The sequence below is a fragment of the Kryptolebias marmoratus genome, linkage group LG2 (assembly GCF_001649575.2).
Source record: "Kryptolebias marmoratus isolate JLee-2015 linkage group LG2, ASM164957v2, whole genome shotgun sequence".
Lineage (NCBI taxonomy): Eukaryota > Metazoa > Chordata > Actinopteri > Cyprinodontiformes > Rivulidae > Kryptolebias > Kryptolebias marmoratus.
Window position 1 is genome coordinate 24,145,930 of NC_051431.1, and position 20,866 is coordinate 24,166,795.

Consider the following 20,866-nt stretch of genomic DNA (forward strand, 5'->3'; position numbering starts at 1 on the left):
ACAGGGAGGGTTAGTGATGGTGGTTGATTTCAGCGACACAAAACAAAGAAAATAATTATTAGAGAAGCCGGAGCTGATGGATGAAGCAAACTACAGGGAGAAGAAAATGGAAAACGGGTGGAGGGAGAGTGGGGGGTGGTGGTGAGGATGCAGAACAAGATGAGAAGAAGAAAGTGGTGAAAGACGGACCAAGAGAATGAGCAGGAAGGAAAATCTCATCTCCTCGTGGAATAATCCGCCATTTATCACACTGATGGTAAAAAAAAGGAGAGAGAGAAGAGAGCTGGCTGAAGTTCAGAAAATATTCACTATTACAGCTTCTGTGCTAAGTTTCTGTGGGTATCAGCTCGCACTTGGATTGTGGATGCTGCATACATACTATAGTGTCTAGACAGCCAGAATATAGCATAAATTATGCATGAAGGTTTGCTCTCAGCTAACAGGGCTATATTAATATTATTACATATGTGGCAATACACTGAAGGGTGGAGGAGTTTGGTCCAAGTCATTCGGCAGATTGGGATAATGTGGCGCATGTACAACACACACACATACACACTCATCAGTGGATGCACACTTACATATACAAACACACACGTAAAGCTTTGCAAATAACAGTGAACTTGTACACACACACACACGCGCACACCAACCAAAAAAGGCAATGCTTCTTTTTTCATTTCGGCAAAGAAAATTGCATTTTTTTGGAGCAGTGTGTGTGTGTGTGTGTGTGTGTGTGTGTGTGTGTGTGTGTGTGTGTGTGTTGGGGGGATATTAACTGATTCGAATGCTGCTTTGCTGCTTCTCTTGCTCTCCTCCACTGGAGACACCTAAGACTTTATATATATTTATATGTTGGTTTGGACAGGCCAATTTAAAAGCACACTGTCAATTAACTGAGAGGCAGCATGCTTCCAGTGTTGCAGTGCAGCCGACAGAGAATAGATAATGTTTATGTGTGTGTGAGTGTGTGTTCACAGTTCTATTCTGCGCAAATTGTTTGTTCTAGGACCATCAGGAACAAAGAAAGAAAATGTTCTCATTTCAAATATCTGCAGCTATTTCATTTGCTTTTTTGAGAGTGAAAAACAGTAGTAATTTGTCTTAACATCATTGACTAAAATCCAATCTACCATAAGATAAATGCTTGCTATTTTTCTGACAATGAGTGATAAAACACAAACAAAGCATAACGAAATAAGAGAATACTGAACATAAATTACATGATTACAGATAACTGGCCCAGTGGATGAAAAAAAATTAGAAATATACAAAAACTGCAAGTAGTTTGGATGCTGCAGCTGAATATAAAGACATTAGGGGTCTGATTCATAACTTAAATTCAGTGAATTGAGAAAATATTCAGACCACTTTGACTTTTTGCAGCTTTATGTTGTAGCCTGATGCTAAATTTAGTTTTTCCTGACAACTCTACACTCCGTATCCCATAACAAAGTGAAACAATGTGCAATTTGGTAGTTTTAGAAAACTTAAGGACTCAAACTGCGAGGAACAAGATTCTCTGGTCTGATGAAACCAAGATTTAACTCCTTGACCTTCATTATAGCCATTATGTCTGGAGGAAATGCCATGCCCAACACCATGCCTACAGTGAAGCATGGTGGTGGTAGCATCATGCTAACAGGGTGTTTCTAAGCAGCAGCAACTGGGAGAATTGATCAGGGTTGAGGGAAAGCTGAGTGAAACACAGTACAGAGATATACTTAATGAAACCTGTTCCTCAGAGCTAAGGACCTCAGATTGGACCAAAGGTTCACTTTCCAACATGACAATGAGCCAAAGAACACAGTGAAGACCACACAGGAGTGGCTTGGGGACGACTCTGAATGTCCCAAACTGACCCAGAGTTCACCCAAACCATATTAAACACTTCAGTAGAGACTTGAAAAACTGCCCCACCAATAATTCCTATCCAACCTGACTGAGGTTGAGAGGACTTACAAAGAACGGCAAAAACTTCCCCAGTCAAGTTCTCACAGGAAACAAGTTTTCTATTTTTATGGTAGAATGATGTTCAAAGAGATGTCACCAAAATAGATGAGTGACCTTTCATAATGGGGTTTATTATTTTATAAGAGCTGCTTATTGGTTAGTTTATCTTTAGTGGACATGCAATGAGACCAAAGTCTGCCTATCCTGTCAATGCCTCAGACAAAAGGATTAACTTACAGAAACATCAAGATAAAGAGCAATTGATATTGTTAATCATACCAATGTTGTGGCTAATATAAAAACCAACAAAAGCAATGTTCTGTGATATATTATTGTCTCATTGTGTTAAATGGACAGCAGGTGTGTGAGATGACTCAGAGCTGACAGCAGCATGAGCTCAGAAGCCTGCAGTAACACCGCTGATATGTATCAATAATAATGTTAATCAGGTCTATGATCATAATTTACAGTGTCGGTGTTTGGTAATTAGTTTTCGACTGAGCCTGAAGGGAACGTCACAAGTTGCTGGTCAAAACCAGGAACCAAACACCTGTGATTTGCAAACGATGAAACTCTAAAAAAATCTGTCACATGTGAACACCATTGAAGTGTAAATAAAATTCAAATCATCAACAAAAACAGTAAGATTCCCCTTTTTGCAATTAATAGAAGTCAAAATCTCTATATTTCTAAATATAACAAATACTTTTGATCTAATCAAAAATCTACAATATAAAAATCCACTCATCAAGAACATTTGAAACTAAAGGCTCAGCATTCGTTGAATAATTCATATAGCTTTCTGCATTTCATGCCAGAGGTTTAGACTAAGATTATTTGGTTTTCAGAAATGAAGGAGTTGTAGTTGTTTTGGCCAAACCTTGAAAAATATTGTGTGCAATCTCATGCAATATTGTGAGATTTTACCAGATGCTTGAAGCACAAGTTTAGCACTAGTTTAGCACTTCCTCGAGGCTCACCTGGTGGGGCTCTTTGAGGAGACCAGGATCGAGGACACATCGGGACAGACCGCTATAAGAGATCCTTCCTGCCTTTAGTAATCATCATCTATAACAACTCTTTAAAGAAACCAGGATTATGAGCTACAACAATCTTTAATTTCCCTTTGGGATAAATAAAGTATTTTTGAATTGAATTGAAGATGAATCTCAGCTACCACCACATCAAGCTGTAGCTCAATGTCAGTAAATTTGACTAAGTTATAGAGATTTTTGTGCTTGCTAAGGTTGGTTAGCTGTAGTGGCCATCATGATTTTGATTTATTTAAAATGTTAATGAGTTGTTTACGAAGGTTCAATGAATACTTTCTGAAAGTTTCATTAAAATTTGTTCATTGGTTCATGGGCTATTTTGCTCACAGACAAACAGGGTTGATGCCAACTGTCAATGCTTAAGATTTTACCAAAAATCTTGCACAACGTATAGCACTTTGAGTACATGTTGGGTATGTTGCTCAGCTACTACCTCATTAAAGTTAAGCTCAATATTTGTAAAACTGTCTAGTGATAGCCATATTTGTGTTTCCTAAAGTCAGTGGGCTGTAGCAGTCATTTTTAATTGGGTTGACTCCAAAAGTTAACCAGTTGTAAAGGTGCACCTATTGATTCCTTTCTGAAAGTTTCATAAAAACACATCCAGGCGTTCATGAGAGAATCTGCTAACACAACAGAAACAATCACACACACAAACACACACACAGGCAAAAACATTTTCACTCTTTCACCTTCAGTGGTGGGCAATAATCACACCTTTCTGTCTCAGTATTTACACCTGAACTAAAAGAGCTGAAGGTACTGGCAAAATATCTGGTGGATCTTTATATCTTGATCATAATAATCTGTAGGTGTGTATTAAAGGAGAGTCTGTAGGTCACTGATACCCACTGAGCGCTATGAATATAAACACTAAAAGTTTAAATATGTGTAGAGGATAAAGAGTTGTGTAAAAGTATGATTGGTGTTTGTTCACAATGTCATCCCTTTAGAGCTGGTGTGTGTTAATTGAAGAGTTGTTCGCTCTCTTTTTAAGCAGATTTGTCACCTTGGAGCAGTTTCAACAACTGCTCCAAGGTTACAGCGGGCTGCATTCACTGAAGCTATTTGACAACGGTTTTAATCAGTGCTACAAGTTCAGAACAGTTCTGCACATTACTCAAAGTCACTCTATATGAGAGGGCAAATGTCTGAATTAGTCACATCAAGCACTGCTCAGACTTCACACAAACAACTCCCTGGCACAAAAAATGAGAATGATGTCAAACTGAACTGGTATCTGTATGAAGAGTTCAAGACAAGAACACTCTTGCTGATGAAGGTTTGCTGGTTTGAGCTCTTTTTACTTTTTCTCTGCTTTATGGGGGGGTTCCCAGTAATGGTAATATATTTAAATGCATGTAGGGCTGACATCAACACAAAAACAATCATCAGTACAGGTAAGTCATAGCCATTTCTGCTGCTCCCCATGTTCTGCCTGCTGAAGGTTCTTTTATAATCCTCGGTCTTCTTTGTGTCAAGTAAAGTAGCACAGGAGGCTGGATATTCTAATACAATGAATAGTGAAAGATTTCTCACACGAAAAAATGTTTTATTATTGTGTACAGATGTGATGAGATGACTGCAAACAGTTTCTGGAGCTCATGTGGGAATAGTCTTAGTGGTTGGTGTTACCAGTCTTCAATTTACTTCATTGTCACTCATCCAGTTTTACAGATATTGAGCTAAAATTTGATGTGGTTGTTTCTGAGTCATTCATGACACATACACTGAGCTCTACACCTTCCAACATCTTTGCTTAAAACTTTGGCTGTTAGAATCAATGTGATCTATTAGCAAAGTATTTCATGAACCACTAGACAGATTTCAATGAGAGTCTCAGATAGTATTCATTGGCTGTATATAAAATTATTTACCTTTATTCCTTAGTCTATCCAATTCAAGATCTCCACCACAGCAAATCAACCTTAGATTACATAAAAATGGGTATACCTCAGTGAATTTCACAGATATTGAACTAAAACTTGGTGTGATTGTAGCGCACAGTCATTTATAACACATACTGCAGTCATTAACAGATCTTTTAAAACCTTGCAATATCATGTGAATGTGTATAATGTTACGTTTAAAGTTTAGCCAAAATGGCCAATGTCATTTCTCATAGAAGACGATCTTAGTTTAAAATTTCAGCATGATAGGCAACAGGTGATATGCATTCCTTAAAGAAATGCTACGTCTTTGATTATAAAATATTTTCAATCATACAAGATATGTAAGTTTAAGTTTTATGCGGTATTTCAACTGTGATTCAAGAAGTTGGAATAGGGTCTAATGGTAACATCACTTCAGGCCTGCAGCTGTGCATAATGTGAAAATAAACATAAAAAAGTTAAATTAGCAAAAGCATTTCATGCCAGATGTTTAACCCTCCTGAAGCCCTCAAAAGAGAGAGAGATAGAGAGAGGCACAGAAGCCCTTGTAACTTCAGGTCAATTTTGCAGATCTACTGCATGTCTGTCTAACCTCTCTTTATTTGTGTTTAGTGTTAGCGGCCATTTACAACCTTTTTTTTTTATTGTTTCAGGTTTGTATCCACAATGAAACAGCTTTGTAGGAGCTGCAAAATGGTATTTTTTGAAAATGGTTTCCAGAATGAAAAAAATTTGAAATGCTACCTTTATTTTTTTAAGTGTATATCTGAAACTCGTTTTGAAAACTATGATATTGTAGCCCCAACCTCTAATCTAACCTACCACTCAGGGGCGTCCTCTTCTTCTGTTGCGTGTACATGTCACATATCTAAGCTTAATGCACATCCTGTTTTTGGTGTATTTTTGTGGCAGCAGTGCAGCATCACATACAAGCCTGGCATAGTTACTGTAGCATTTTACCTCCTTTTTTGGTGATTCTGTGTGAATGAAGACATTTCTAGAAACTGTGCCTTGTTTACAAGGCAAAAACTGTGTTTTTAGTGTAGTATATACTGTACCAAAAAATATTGACCTAAAATTAGAAAATGTGAGTGTTGAGTTTTGTTGAACTGAACTGTGGAGTGTGAACCTAAGGTTGTTTGTATGGTTAATAATAAAATTGCCAAAGATAGTTTAATTTTAATGTAAGGATCTGTGAAAAGATTATGCTCAATTATTATCCTGCTGCTGATATCACTACAACAGGTAAGATATTTATTGTTATTTACCTTTCCACAAGATCATTCATTCATGTTTGACTGGGTGGTTTATGCTGGTGTAGATTCTCAGTCATCCAGGCCATGGTAAATTCAAAAAAGGTTAAAAAACAAAACAACAACTGGACTTCTATTCTGTAGTTGAAGACGTTTCGCTTCTCATCCGAGGAGCTTTCTCAATTCTTCAATTCCCAGTAATTCAAAAAATACTGGGTGGCTGAAAATATTTTTTGCAATGTGTTAAACCCCAGACACATATTTTTTTTCTGCTTTACTTTGACTTTAAGGCCATATTTGTAATGTTTTCTATACAGAAGCTCCCATCTGGTACAAAATAATCACATAATATCCTTTAAATAACAATCTTACACTTGTTCAGTTCAGGTCAAACAAGGTTCTGAACCAGGAATCAGAGAAAGCTGAACAAATCCACTAAACCTATGAGTTTATCTTACCAATCATGCACAGACAGACCCCCTCTGGACTTCCTGCAGTGAGCACTGCATCAATCTGTGCTTCATCTCCAGGACAATCAATAGTTCATGACGTAAAGATTATGAAAGATTGTTGGGATTACTGTGAAAACTCCTACACAACAACTTCATTTTCATTCTCTCCTCATTCACTCCTCTTGACATGGATAATGGATTCAGATGGACAATCAATCAGAAAGTCGACTCACGTTTGTGGTTGCTCTTGCGCTGGAAGGGCAGTGTGTGTCGCTCCGAGTCTTCTTCACCCTCTTCATCAGCCAGGTGTGTGTGAGTGTAATGGTAACTCAGGCCTGGGCGGTTCTTATATCGCTTTCCACAGACTGTAAAACACACAAACACACACATACACATGCTGTGTGTAAGCATAGTTTGAAGTCTGTGGAATGGTGCTTTTAAAGTATTGGTTCAGTGCAACCAATGTGGTACAACTTGGTATTTTTTGTGTGTCTTAGGTCGTATTCAGACCTGACACATTTGGTCCGCTTTAATCGAAGCAGAGTTTGTTTCCAGCGTTGGTCCGGACTTTTTGTGCAGGTGTGAATACAGTCATGCGAACTCCGGTGCGGATCAACAACCGGACCGAGACCCGCTTTTTGAGGTGGTCTCAGTCCGCTTCCAAACGAACTCTGGTGCTGTATGGGGTTCCATTAGTGCCAAAAATATGTTTATGTGTCTATGTAAATGGAACCCCATAGTATGGGGTTCCATTAGTGCCAAAAATATGTTTATGTGTCTATGTAAGGCGTGTATGTAGCATGCTATGTATATGTTAGGTGATATGTAAGGTGATATGTAAAGTGATATGTTAGGTGCATATGTAAAGTGATATGTAAGGTGTATATGTAAAGTGACATAATGATATGTGCGGAACATAGGCACAACGCAGTATATAGGCATGTTACAATACATACACACTAAACATATCACCTTACATATCACCTTTCATATCACTTTACATATACATAGCATGCTACATACACGCCTTACATAGACACATAAACATATTTTTGGCACTAATGGAACCCCATAGTGCGGTTCGCTTCTGGTGTGAATACAGACCGGACTTGAACCGAACTAACTACGTAAAGCATGCACCTTTTTGGACTTCACGGGACACCGTTGCTAATCATGGACAAATAGCATTATTTGCTTCTTCGAGTTGCGGCACGCATTTGCCGGCGCCGTTCCAAAATTAGAAGTAAAACGTCATTAAACCGACGTTGAATGAGCTGCTCTTGAATTTCAAAATGGTACTGTAATTGTACCAAGAGAACGAATGTGCACATAACATACAGCACGCAGGACTTCCATCTTTATTTCCGGGTCTGTGCTCTGTGCTCCAACCGCTGCCAAACAAACAAAGGTTGACAAACAAACCTGCTACAATGCAGTCTCTGCAGAAAATATTCAGATTTTAGTTTTGCTGCAATATTACACTACAATAATTTAAATTCATTTTGTTTTCTCATTAATGCACAGTCAGTACCATATAATGATAAAACAAAAACAAAGTTTTACACATTGTTTTTCACAAGTATTCAGACCTTTACTTAGTCCTTAGTTGAAGCACCTTTGGTAGCAATAACAGCCTTAAGTCTTTTTGAGCTTGATGCAACAAGCTTTGAACACATGGATTGGGGGATTTGTTGCTGTTCTTCTTTACAAATCCTCTGAAGCTCAGTCAGGTTGGATTGCGACCACTGATGGAGCTATTTTCAGGTCTCTCCAGACATGTTTAACAGGGTTCAGGTCAGGGTTCTTGCTAGATTACTTTAGGACATTCACAAAGTTGTCCCTAAAAAGATGAATGAAATGTCTCTGCCTCCTTCCATTGTTCAAGCTTGAAACCATAATATCCATTTTATGGACACTGCCATATTGGATTTTTGGAACCAGAGTATGCACAGGTGGGATGTGGGGCTGTAAAGACCTGCCTACTCATCCACACACAATCATAGATTTTTTTTAGGCATCAAAATAACTAAATACAGCTAAACATATTAGAAAAATGAATGTTTTAAAATACAGCAGAAAAGTATAAACTATAGAAATCCACAGAAGGTAACACCTGAAAAAAAAGGCTTTAGTATCATTTGGTTTCATGAAATTAAACCTATACTGCAGTCAGCCTACAGGAGGCAATCATACTGTTTTGGCTTCAACGTTCGCATTATGATCCTTGTGTCAAGTTATTATTATTATTTAATTTTCTTTATTTTACCACTCACTCATTCACAAGGCCTGCTGGTCAAAACTGGCAACAAAACACAAAGTTTCATAAAACAAACTTAAGCAACAGTAACAGTTAGCATTTAAATAAAATTAACCATTAAACTTTTCTTGCTCAAATTTTGTGTTCAAAACTAAAAGGACAGGACTGTGTGCCTCACGCAAGGATCTTGAAAACCCCTGCAATTGTCGCAAGACATTCTGGAGACTCCCTCATTAATGCAATTCACTAACTAGTTGTTGAAATGTTTTGTTTGGTTGTTTTTATTTTGAGCTGCAATCTTCTAGGGGGTCGCCACAGCAAGTGAAGTCACACAAAAGATCTGGTAATTGTTTCACACAAGATGCCATTTCTGTCATAATCGGGCTCAAACCTGAAACCTCAGGATTACAAGACCAGATCATTGACTTCCAAGCTACTGCGGACAGTTGGACCAAGTAAAATATCACCTTAGTATAAAGCAGAGGAGAGTCATGCTGAGTAGAATCGAGTTGCACCTACAATGTACTGTGTAATAAAATAAATAAATTTTAAAAAGCAGAAAGAACAATATAAATGTTGCAATACTCACTGTCACAGACGTAAGGCTTATCTCTGTCTTCAATGGTGGGCAGCTCTTGTCTCTTTCTCATGCCTCCAACACCATAGGCCTGCAACACACGCACACACACACAAGACAATGCATAAGAACTCAGGCAGAAACACGAAAAGGTAAATATGTGAGGTACACAAAAAAGTTTGAACGTTCACACTTCTCACATGTGTCTTCTCATGTGCACACGCACACAGAATAAAAAGCATAACAGCTCAGACTTCACTTGTGAGTTCAAGTGTCTGTACACACACACACACACAGACACACACACACACAGAGACATGCACGTTTGGATTCTAATCATCTGCTCTCAGTGTAAAGCTACACTTCCAGCAGGAGGGGGCTGATGACACCTAGCAGGGGAGCAACAGTTCCAATTAGCAACCCTGGTGTCTGTGTGCGAGCCTGTGTGTGTGTGTGTGCGGGGGTGTGTGTGTGTGTGCTGAATGTGTGTGGGATGAGTTTGAGAATACATTGTTAACACTTGATTATCCTCCAATAGGATGCACAAAAAGAGTGGGAAAAAAAAACCTCTCTGCTCTAATCAAAGTTGTAAAAAAAAAACGAGGTCATCACAGCTTGATTTAATCTCTCGATCTGTTTGCTTTTAATCGTCGGAAGTCCTGGGATGTCTGATGAAATCTCATTACACACTGTAGCGTACAGAGAATGATTACATGTCACACTGTGTGAGATACAGCGATCGTAACCTAAGATGAGGGAGCACAAAAGTTACAGTTTCTGACCCACCACTGTTCGACTCGACTTGTTTGGAAATTGTTCATATTCTCACACTGACAGCTACACAACCTTTTCTTTAAAGCAATAAAAACTGAGAAAAAAAAATGTTGTTCTCCTACCCGTGCTTTGGTACGGTTCTTGCGCTTCGGCACGTCTTCTTCCATGTCGTCCACCTCGAGTTCATGAGGGAAATCCCCAACAAGCAGCTTCTATGAGTGAGAAAATTATGGAAAGAAACAAACAGGTGGACTGTCAGAGAAATTACTTTACTTTTTCTAAGCAGCAGAGTGGCCAGAAATCAATTTACAGGTGAGTCTGATTGAAAATTGGTAGGCTGCAAAATGTATCATAGCTTGTAAAATTGTAAAATACATAAAACACAGAAAAATGTTTACTTGTATTTTGTCCCTGTTGTATATAGAGATACACTACAGCAGTCCTTATAATCAAACTGGATTACTGTTGCCTTACTTAAACCGGTGATTCTTAAATGTTTATATTAAACACCATGTCAGAAAATACTAAGCTGTCCAAGTGCCACCAGCCAGTTTTTCAGCTTGGACTGAAACGTTCCAAACAGATCTGACATAAAGAAGCAAACTAACTCAAAAGAGTTGCAAAGTTGTCGCAAACATCTCGAACCTGTCTCAAATTGTTCTCAAGTCTGTCACTTGCATCTTCAACCCTTCTCAAGAGAGCAGTACTTTGACACCTACACAGGAGCTCTTACAAGGTTACAGCCCCAAATGTCCAGGTGTAAAACCCACACTGGAGTCAAATATTACTTATTTTTTAAAATTGGTCCGGAGCTGCTTATCTTCATTTCTAAAGTGTACTCCAGTAGATTAAATCATAAATGTGGGGGTGGCAGCCAAAAATTTAATTTGCTTGAACCACTTGTCTTTTTTGGCTTTCGCTACTTTTTAGATTTACAACACAGTTCAGTTTATGACGGGTAATTAGCTCGTTAAGTAACATGATCACTAAATTTCCTCTGAATACCACTAAAGTGATCCTGAGTACCACCAATGGTACTTATACCACAGTTTAAGAACCAAGGGCTTAAACTATAAACTATACAGAATATAATTAAATCCTCACTAACATAAAACACCAAAGCTAAACAAATAAAATTAAACCTGTGTTGTACAGCCATAGGTCACAGATAATGTAGAGTCTCAAAATCAAACTGAAATATGGACAAGATTTATTTTAATTATTTATTAGGACTAACTGGCTGCTAAGGAGCTGAATACTATTTTTTTATTAAAGCCACCACCCACAAAAAATAATTCAAAAGTAGCATTTCTTGAAGGATTGCATATTGCCTGCTACACATGCAAACGTTTTAAACAAAACTGTTGCACAAGTACCTTGAATACATGTTGGGGACGACTCTCAGCTACTACCACACCAATTTTCAGCTCAGTATCTGCAAAAGCCATGCCTCAGCCCAGCCAGGCCCACCCATAGCCAAATCCCTGTGTTTAAGCATTATTTCTGTCAAAAGCAACCAAAACCTAAATACTACAGAGCTTTTTTCAAACAGTTAAAAGACTTTCCCATCTCTGTGTCCTTTGCATGTCTAATGAAGTTTAAAATACAGGGGAAACTGGACAAATGAAGTCAGTTGAAGTGTGAAACGTTGTTCCTGACTGGAATGCCGATGCAGCCCTGTTCAGAGTCGTCTATAACACGGGAGATTTTAAACGTCAAAGTGCAATGAAGAGCTTTACTGTAACATCACTGTTGCCTCTCTCCCACAAATTACATGGAGAGCAGTTCATTAAGGAAGTTCTCTTTGGTCTCACTTTTCCAAGTTACACATCTCTGTGGGGTTTGGGCGTGTTTATTTCTGCCTAAGCACATAATCACTGTAAAACAATAAGACATTTATGTTTAGCTGCTCTGGTTTGACCCTTTTTTTTGTCATAATTACCTCTCTCCCTCCTCATTGATCAGCACCACAGCTCACGGTATGATCTAAGTCTTCTTAGCAGACTGAAGCTGCATGAGTGACTGAGATCAAGCACTGTTTTTTCCAAACTTTAACAACTATTCTTGCAGTAGGACTTAAAGTTAACATATTTTATGAGCTCTTGTGGAGATTAAATGAGAGATGACTGAGAAAAACGCAAAGATGAAACGCTGGCAAAACTGTTGGACATCTTCAGCTGTACGCCACAGTTTGAGTTCATCTCAAAAGTAGAATTTCTCTACTGCTGCCCCTGGAACTCTGATGGAAGAGCTCAAGAAAAAGATCGTGCAAAAGGCTCTGGTTCTGAGAAAAGGTTCATACAATTAAAATTCTCCTTCAGTTTGTTTAGGTCTCTTTTTTTTTCTTTTCTCAAAACCTAAAATAGTTATCCCTCAAGGTTGTTGTAAAAACACATCTCTTATTGCTGGTTTTAGAAACTACCTAAGGAGGTGGAACGTGTCGTAACTTTCCTGAAATGAAAGGCCCCGCATTCCTTGAAGGAATGCATATCTCCTGTCACTTTTCATACCAGACTTTTAACCCTCCCATGGCCTTCAGGTCAAATTGACCCGAAGTTACAAGGACTTCTCTACCTCTCTCTATCTTGCTCTCTTTTGAGGGCTTCAGATATAATGTTATGTTGAGAAAAGACAGGGTTTAAAAGTTTTGGTGGAACACAATCTGACATGATCTGTTAGCGCTCCAAGTATGTGTTAAGAATGCCTCTTTACTACTACCACACCATTTTATCTCAATATCTGTCAAATGGTCTGAGTTATAGCCATTTTGGTGTTTGCCAAGGTCAATTAGCTGTGGCAGCCATCTTAAATTGGATTGACTCCAAAGGTGTATCAGTTGTAGGTGTATAGTACAGCTATTTATTACTTTGAAAGTTTAATTTAAAAAAAACAAAAAAAAACACCCAAACAAAGACAAAAGACTGACAAAGGCACAAACATAGACAGGCACAGGTACAAACATTATCACCAGCTTTTTAGTGATATGTGATAATCTAATTAGTTTAATACTGAATGACAATCATCTCAATTAAACAAACAAGCAGTGTTTAAAATGTGTTTTATAAAGTCAGAGAACTTGGAGGAGCACCATAAAAATTGCTAAAATCATTCTCCAGAGGTTTATATATCCTTTTTTCGGGTCAAGCTCCGAGCACACTGGATCTTACGCTTCCTATAACCAAACTTGATAGGGTCTTTTATTGGACTCTCGTGTGTCCTAAATGTCCAAACTCTGAGCTGTGAACCTTGCGATGAATAAACTAAGCCTTGTGTAAAATCAGATGAGGAGTCCTTTAAAGACAGAAGCCTTTTTTTGTTCTGGGCTGGAAGGGAAAAAAATACTGGCTTTATCTCGTAAGAAATAAAGTAGATGTGATAAGTGTTTATAGCTCGATAATGTCTGTCTCCTAATAAATGGAAAAGGGAGTAAAGTGTGGACACTGAGCTTTAAAATGACACAGTGTACTGCTGGCCTGGAGACGGGGGAAGCCCTGGATTAAAGGCCCTAAACACAGTTCTGGGTCTCAGAGGGCCACTGCAAGTGCTAATCATTTGCACACCCATCTGAGGTCAAGACAAGAGCCTCTGGGTGGTTCCAGTAAAGACTCCAGAAGAGTTTGCTGGATTTAAAAAAAATAAATAAATAAAGACATTAAATGCCTGGCATTCCTTAAAGCAGGAGTGTCAAACCTCAAGGGGCACTGTGCTGGAAGTTTTAGGTTCTTCTGCTCCAACACACCTGGTTGAAATGGTTTAATTACCTCCTCACCACATCATCAAGTTCTCCAGAAGCACGTCTACAAGTTAGCCATGGTGTTTTAAAGCAAGAACACATCTAAAACATGCAGGAGAGCGGACCCTGAGGAACGGAGTTTGACAGATGTGCCTTAAAGGAATAAATATCATTTGCCTTATTTCATGCCACAGTTTTAAACTACAATCATCCTATTATGAGAAGGATTAAAGTTGTAGCTGCTTTACTCAAACCTCGTAAGCCTTTAGAGTATGTGTTGAGGATGACTCTCAACTACTACCAGATCCAGATTTTAGCTAAATATAGGCTTTTTTTTACTGAGTTATAGCCATTTAGGTGTTTGGTAGCTGTAGAAGCCATTTTGACAGAGGCTTACTACAAATTAATTGTTTTCAGAGAGTTTCATTAAAATTTGTCGAGTGAATCATGAGCTATTTTGCTAACAGAAAAACAATGTTTGCCACTGTCAGTAAACATCTGGCTGTTGGTTTATTAATAAGTAAAAACATCTGCAGGGCCACAGGGCCATACAGTGGTTAACGCTGTCAGAAAGGTCGTAGGTTTGCCTTCCACCTGGGGCATTTCTGGGTGGAGTTTACATGTTCTCCCAGTTTTCTCCGGGTACTCCAGTTTCCTCCCACAGACCAAAACCATGTATGTTAGGTTTATTGGTAGCTCTAAATTGTCCCTAGGTGTGAGTGAGAGCGTCAATGGTTGTTTGTCTCTATGTGTCTCTGTTATGGACTGTAGACCTGTCCAGGGTGTCCCCCACCTCTCACACAGTGACTGATGGAGATAGGCACCAGCTCCCCACAACCCAGAGAGGAAAAACTGGTAAAGAAAATGGATGGATGGATGAATGGATGATAAATAAAAGTGTACCAATGTCCGAACCTCCTGGTGCACAAAGAAGGCCATCCCACTCAAGATCATAGTTCGTAACAAACCTCAGAAGCCTGATAAACAGTGTCCTTCTTTTGAAGGCATTGAGCCGGGGCATTCATATACAACAGGTCTCCATGATCTAAAACAGATAAAAATGTTGCCAGGACAAGCCACTTTTTCACCTCAAATGAAAAATTTAATTTCTTTTGAAAGGAAAAAGCCCATTTTGAGTTTCTTCACAAGATTATTAATACAGGGCTTGAAGGTGAGAGAATCGTCAAGCAAAACACCAAGGTATTTGTACGTGTGAAACACCTCTATGATGTTTCCCTCAAGAGTGGACACAGTTGCACTATGTGTAGTACTTGGAGTATGTGTTGTTAATAACACTCAGCTACTACAACAACAAATTTTATATTCATATTTATATTTAGTTCAGTATGTATTTTTTTTCTTTTTCCAACAGTGGAACATCCATTTGGAATCGTGTTGACTCCAAAAGTGAATCAGTTTTAGATGTACATCCAATAATTACTTTTTGAGTTTCACTGAAACCTGTCCAGTGGTTTATTGGATATTTCATTAACACGACAGACAAACACACACACAAACATGGACAAAAACATGTTATCACCTTTTCACTTTCAGCAGCGGGTGATAACAACAGAAGTTTATGACAAGGTTTATTTTTGAAGCGCATGAGAGGATTTCCCTGTAAAAACACACAATCTGAAGCACGTGCCTACACACATTTAGTGCCAGGATGGAGCTTTCAGAGCCACAGGAGACTGAGTTACCGCCAAAACACACTCCGAGAGACAATGGAGAGAAAAACACGCACAGACACAAATACAAGGAGATGGAAGGCCTGAAATGTGAGGAAACAACAGAACACAAAGAGAAACAAAGAGCTGATCTGAAAATTAGAAAACTAATAAAAGGCATCGTATTCCTTAAGGGAATGCACATCACCGTCGGCCTTTTATACAAGAGTTTTAGACTAAGATCATCTTATGATTAGAAATGATGGCGCTGTAGTAGTTTTGGTCAAACCTTAAAATTAATGCTATGCGCAAACTCATGCGATATTGCAAGATATCACCTTCAAAGTATTGTTGTGAATGACTTTCAGCTACTACCACATTTCTTTCAATTTCTGTAAAATTGACTGAGTTTTGGCCATTTATGTGTTGGCTAATGTTGATTAGCTGTGGAGGCTATCTTCAGTTGAAATGACTCCAAAAGTTAATCAGTTGTAGAGGTTACTTTCAGAGAGTTACACAGAAATTCATCTAGAGGTCACGCAGACACACACACACAGACATAAACAGGCAAAAACATTTCTGCACAGGCAATGATGAGACTAAAAGAAATGACACAGGGTCTTACCTGACATTCACTCATCGGCTCCTCTTCCTTGGTTTCCACCTTTTTGTCCAGGGTTTCACCAGCAAGCAGCGACTCCAGCACAGGACCATCTGGGATCCCCCCCTCTTTCTTTAGAGAAGCCTCATAGTCTGAAGCGATAGCAAGAGAGTGGGCTCCAATCAGGAAACAGAAATCAGATTTCTATTAACATGCAGACTTGAGCTGATGATGACCTCAGGAAAACTAATCACTCTGGTTCATAAAACAACAAGGACTTCAGCTTGCGGAGGAGAAACAATCATCTGCATGATGGTGTTGGATAGTTCTGTAAAGTCTGGGAGAAAATGTCATGATGGGTGGAGATGACGGAGACGAACCCAGTGCGCAGACTCATTTTAAAGAAAAGAAAACTAATTTATTAAACTGAAGAAACAAACGAAAACAAAAAGCTGACGTGGCAGCAAACAGACAAGAACTAAAATAAAATACATAAACGGGAACAGAACTCGGAAGAACAGGAACATGGAGTGACACAAACAAACAAACAAACAAACAAACAAACAAACAAACTACCAACAAACAATGGACCAGCGAGGTATGGGAAGAGTGACCGGGTTTTTAACACTGAGGATAACGAGGTGAGTGGGAACAGGTGGAATGATTACAGAGTCGGGACAGGTGAAGATGGGCGTGGCTGACAGGCAAGTCAAAGGCACAAGTAACAAGACCCAAACTAACAACAAGAGTAACTGAACATAACTGAAATCATGATAACAATAAACAAAACCACAAATAAAAACTCAAAACCCCACAGAAAAAGCATGATCGTTTTAGCAATGTCGTAATTTCAGGTGAATCACATGCAGTAGATTGACAGTAAATAAATACAATATCAACAAACCTTACTAATAACTAATGATAATAAGTTGTAATGAGTAATAACCTAGCATGTCAAAGTTTTAAACAAAGATCTGTTAGCCATCAGATTATGTGTTGGGAATGACTCTCAGCTAATGGCACACCAAACTTTTGATAAATAGTTTGTAAAAATTAACTGAGATTTTGCCATCTGTATAGGCTAAAGTGGATTTGCTGTGGCAGTCACCTTGAAGCGAACTGACTCCAAAAGTTATTCTGAGGGTGATGTACAGCCAATGAACACTTTCTGAAAGTTTTAATGAAGTCTGCTTATTGATTCATGAAATATTTTGCTAAAAAGGCAGAGCTGATTCCAATAGTTAATGGTAATGTTTAAAACAAATATCTTGCATGATTAGTTAATGCAGCTACTAACACACCGAATTTTAGCTCAATATTTGTAAAATTGACTGCCTGCAAAATCAGCTGACCAGTCAGATCACAGGGTGTTTTTCTGTAGCTAAAAGTGGATCTCTTACTTCTGTTATTTTAAAAAGGAGAAATAATAATGTTTTAAAAAAAAATTTAATGATTTTTTCAGCAGTAATGCACAACTTCCAACTTGCATCTTGTAAGCTCTTCTTAGATGTGCACAGCAGCCCTGACAATTTTTAAAACATGTTTCTTAAGAACTTGCAACGTCTGCAACACAATCCAGGTCTCTTTAGAACTGATCCAGGTCAATAATGAGTGTGGAAACTGACCACAGAGACCACGAATCAATACAGCAGGAAATCCTCCAGAGAAGTTTGTGTCTGTATATACATATGTGGCTGCTGCCCATGTGGTGCTTTGTATACTTTTCTGCAGAAATTGGTCAGGAAGCGGAGCCTGATGACATCACATTCAGCACCACAGGTTGCACAGGTGAACTGTCAGTATGAAACAGCAGTTTAATATCCAGGGTGCAGAGATGCTCCACGCTGTTCAGGATTACAGCATCTGTTGCTAAACAGCATTGCCATCCCTCCTCAAATATTAGCGGCGCTGATGTCAACACAAAACAGTCAACATTACTGCTCATTCCCACAGCGTGTTGAAAAAAACCTGTGAATTTAGTTTGAATCATGCCCTGCTTCCTGTGGGTTTTATAGGAGAGGACTTTTTTTGGAGCCAAGCAGGTGATTCTGAGAAGAGTTAATCGGGTAGAAGGCTGGATCTACATCTGCACAAATTCTTCGTTTTTTATGCGCGAAAACATCTAAACACAATAACTTTACATGATTTCATTAGTAAAATACATAATTTCCTATCTTATCCCATGCTCTTACCAATCTTGAACTCAATCGGTAGAAGCCGCGGGTCCTCCAAGATGTTTAGCCGTCTCTTCTTGCGCCAGCAGCGAGCAGGATACGTGTACAACTGACCCGGAGCGTGACCTGAAACACAAAGCTTGGTATTTCAGCCAGATGTTAATTTATTGGTCGTTTTATGAAATTGGGAATATGACTTTGTCTGTAAAAACTGGAATCTTAAAAAATGAAAGCAAGATAAGATAAACCTGAAACTTAAGTTTGAACATTTATTTTTTGAAAAATGAACTAAAATTGATAAACTGTCAAAGCAGAAGTTTCTAGTGGCAGATAGCAGCCAGAATACAAACACAAGCACACGGGGTGAACTCTCTTTGGAGTAGTTGGAGCCAGCGGCGTATTGTTGCCTACAGGGGTGTCTGAATCACTGCCAAAACACACTGATGTTACAGAAAAAGAAAAAGCACTGAGGAAATACCCTTTGGGGAAAGTTAAAAAAAACATGTGAGTGTGTGAAGGATAGGAAGGCTGGAAAAAGGGGTGCCAGAAATGAAGGAGCGGGGGGTGGAAGCTAAGGGAAGCTGGGAGACAAATGACTGGAGAGAAGAGGTTTTGTAGCACAACAGCTGGCGAGCACAACACTCACGCGCTCTCTCACACACACACACACACACACCTGGTCCACGGTGGTTCTTCTCCATCCAGATGTAACAGTTACTCTGGGCCACGCCAGTCTGGGAGTCCAGGAAGGGGAGTCTCATGGAGCGCTCTGCACACAGACGGGCGTTGTAGCTGCGACAGTGTTCAATGGCCTCCTTGTAGAACTCCTCACCAAGACTGAACAAAGATAAATGAATGAATGTTTACCTGAACATATAAAATCAAAAATAACAACAAAGGAAAAGGAAGAAAAATCACTGTAACTTGTTCAAAATGAGCAGAAAGTAGCATAGCCTACACCTTCTCCTCTATTCAGTAATAAAGAGCTTAAGTTGAGTTATCCTAACTTAACACAGTTGTTTTATTGTTATAACCCATATATTTACATACTCATTCACTTACACAACAAAAATATTCATAATTACATTTATACACAAATACAGACATGTTTATATGTACGCAGATTTACATGCACATGCATATATAAACAAAATATATACATGTCCTTTGAAAAAGTGTTGATACCTCTTGAACTTTTTTACATTTTGTCACGTTACCCAAATTTCAAAGTATTTTGATGACGTTTGATGTGATAAACCAACACAAAGTATTTTGATGACGTTTGATGTGATAAACCAACACAAAGTATTTTGATGACGTTTGATGTGATAAACCAACACAAAGTATTTTGATGACGTTTGATGTGATAAACCAACACAAAGTATTTTGATGACGTTTGATGTGATAAACCAACACAAAGCAGAACATAACTGTGAAGTGGAAGGAAAATTATGATTCATGGTTCACGGTTTTCAAATGCTTTTACAAATAAAAATCCATAAAGTTTGGTGTGCATTTGTATTCAGCTCATCTGAGTCAATGCTTTGTAGAACCACTTTTTGCTCCAGTTCCAGCTACAGGTCTTTTGGGGTTTGTCTCCACCAGCTTTTACACATCTAGAGACTGAAAGTTTTTTGCAAATTCTTTGTAAAATAGGTCAGGTTCAGTCAGATTGGATGGAGAGCATCTTTGAACAGCAATCTGTAAGTGTTGCCACAGATTCTTAGCTGGATTCAGGTCTGGACTTTAACTGGACCATTCTAACACGTGAGTATCCTTTAATCTGACCCATTCGATTGCAGGTCTGGCTGGATGTTTCAGGTCGTTGTCCTGCTGGACGGTGAACCTCCACCCCAGTTTGTAACTGTAATGGATTTTCTTCCTGTTTTTAAATCCATCCTTCTTCCCATCAACTCTGACCAGCTTCCCTGTCCCTGCTGAAGAAAAGCATCCTCACAGCATGATGCTGCCACCACCATGTTTCACAGTGGGGATTGGGTGTTCAGGGTGATGTACAGCGTTAGTTTTCTGCCACACATAGCGTTTTGCCTTTAAGACAAAAAGTTAAGTTTTGTTCTGATCTGAGCAGAGCAGCTTCTTGGCTGCTTCTCATATCAGTGCTCTCTCTGCTCAGCCTCTCGGTTTAGATGGACGGACATGTCTTGGTAATTTGCAGTTGTATCGTACTCTTTAATTTACAGGTGATGGATTGAACAGAGCGCCTGTGAGATGTTCAGAGCTTATTGTGATGTAATATAACTCTCAGTGGCGTCACTAGGCCTGTTTTAGGGGGGCTGAAGCCCCCCTAAAATGTTTTCAAGCCCCCCTAAATAATTTTGGTGTCCAAAAAAATATATATATATATATTTTTTTTTTTTTTTACAAAAATTCAATATAATGTGGCCAGAATATAAGTTTAAATAAATAACCATATATTATTTCATTATTAACTCAAATATATGATCATAAATCTGTCAG

General features: G+C 38.7%; 1 protein-coding gene across 3 annotated transcripts in view; it reads right to left on the minus strand.

The window, feature by feature from the left end:
• dpf1 (D4, zinc and double PHD fingers family 1) overlaps positions 1–20,866 on the minus strand; it is a 79,981-nt gene that overhangs the window by 37,229 nt on the left and 21,886 nt on the right. For all 3 annotated transcript variants that reach the window (XR_001809075.3, XM_017435361.3, XM_037973939.1), the window contains 6 exons: positions 19,065–19,225; positions 18,407–18,514; positions 16,239–16,366; positions 10,333–10,422; positions 9,449–9,527; positions 6,836–6,967 (listed from right to left, as the gene is read on the minus strand). Coding sequence is in view for 2 of the 3 variants with exons in the window: in XM_017435361.3 (XP_017290850.1) it covers positions 6,836–6,967; positions 9,449–9,527; positions 10,333–10,422; positions 16,239–16,366; positions 18,407–18,514; positions 19,065–19,225 (698 nt within the window). In the remaining variant the exon portion in view is untranslated. The remainder of the gene's footprint in view (positions 1–6,835; positions 6,968–9,448; positions 9,528–10,332; positions 10,423–16,238; positions 16,367–18,406; positions 18,515–19,064; positions 19,226–20,866) is intronic.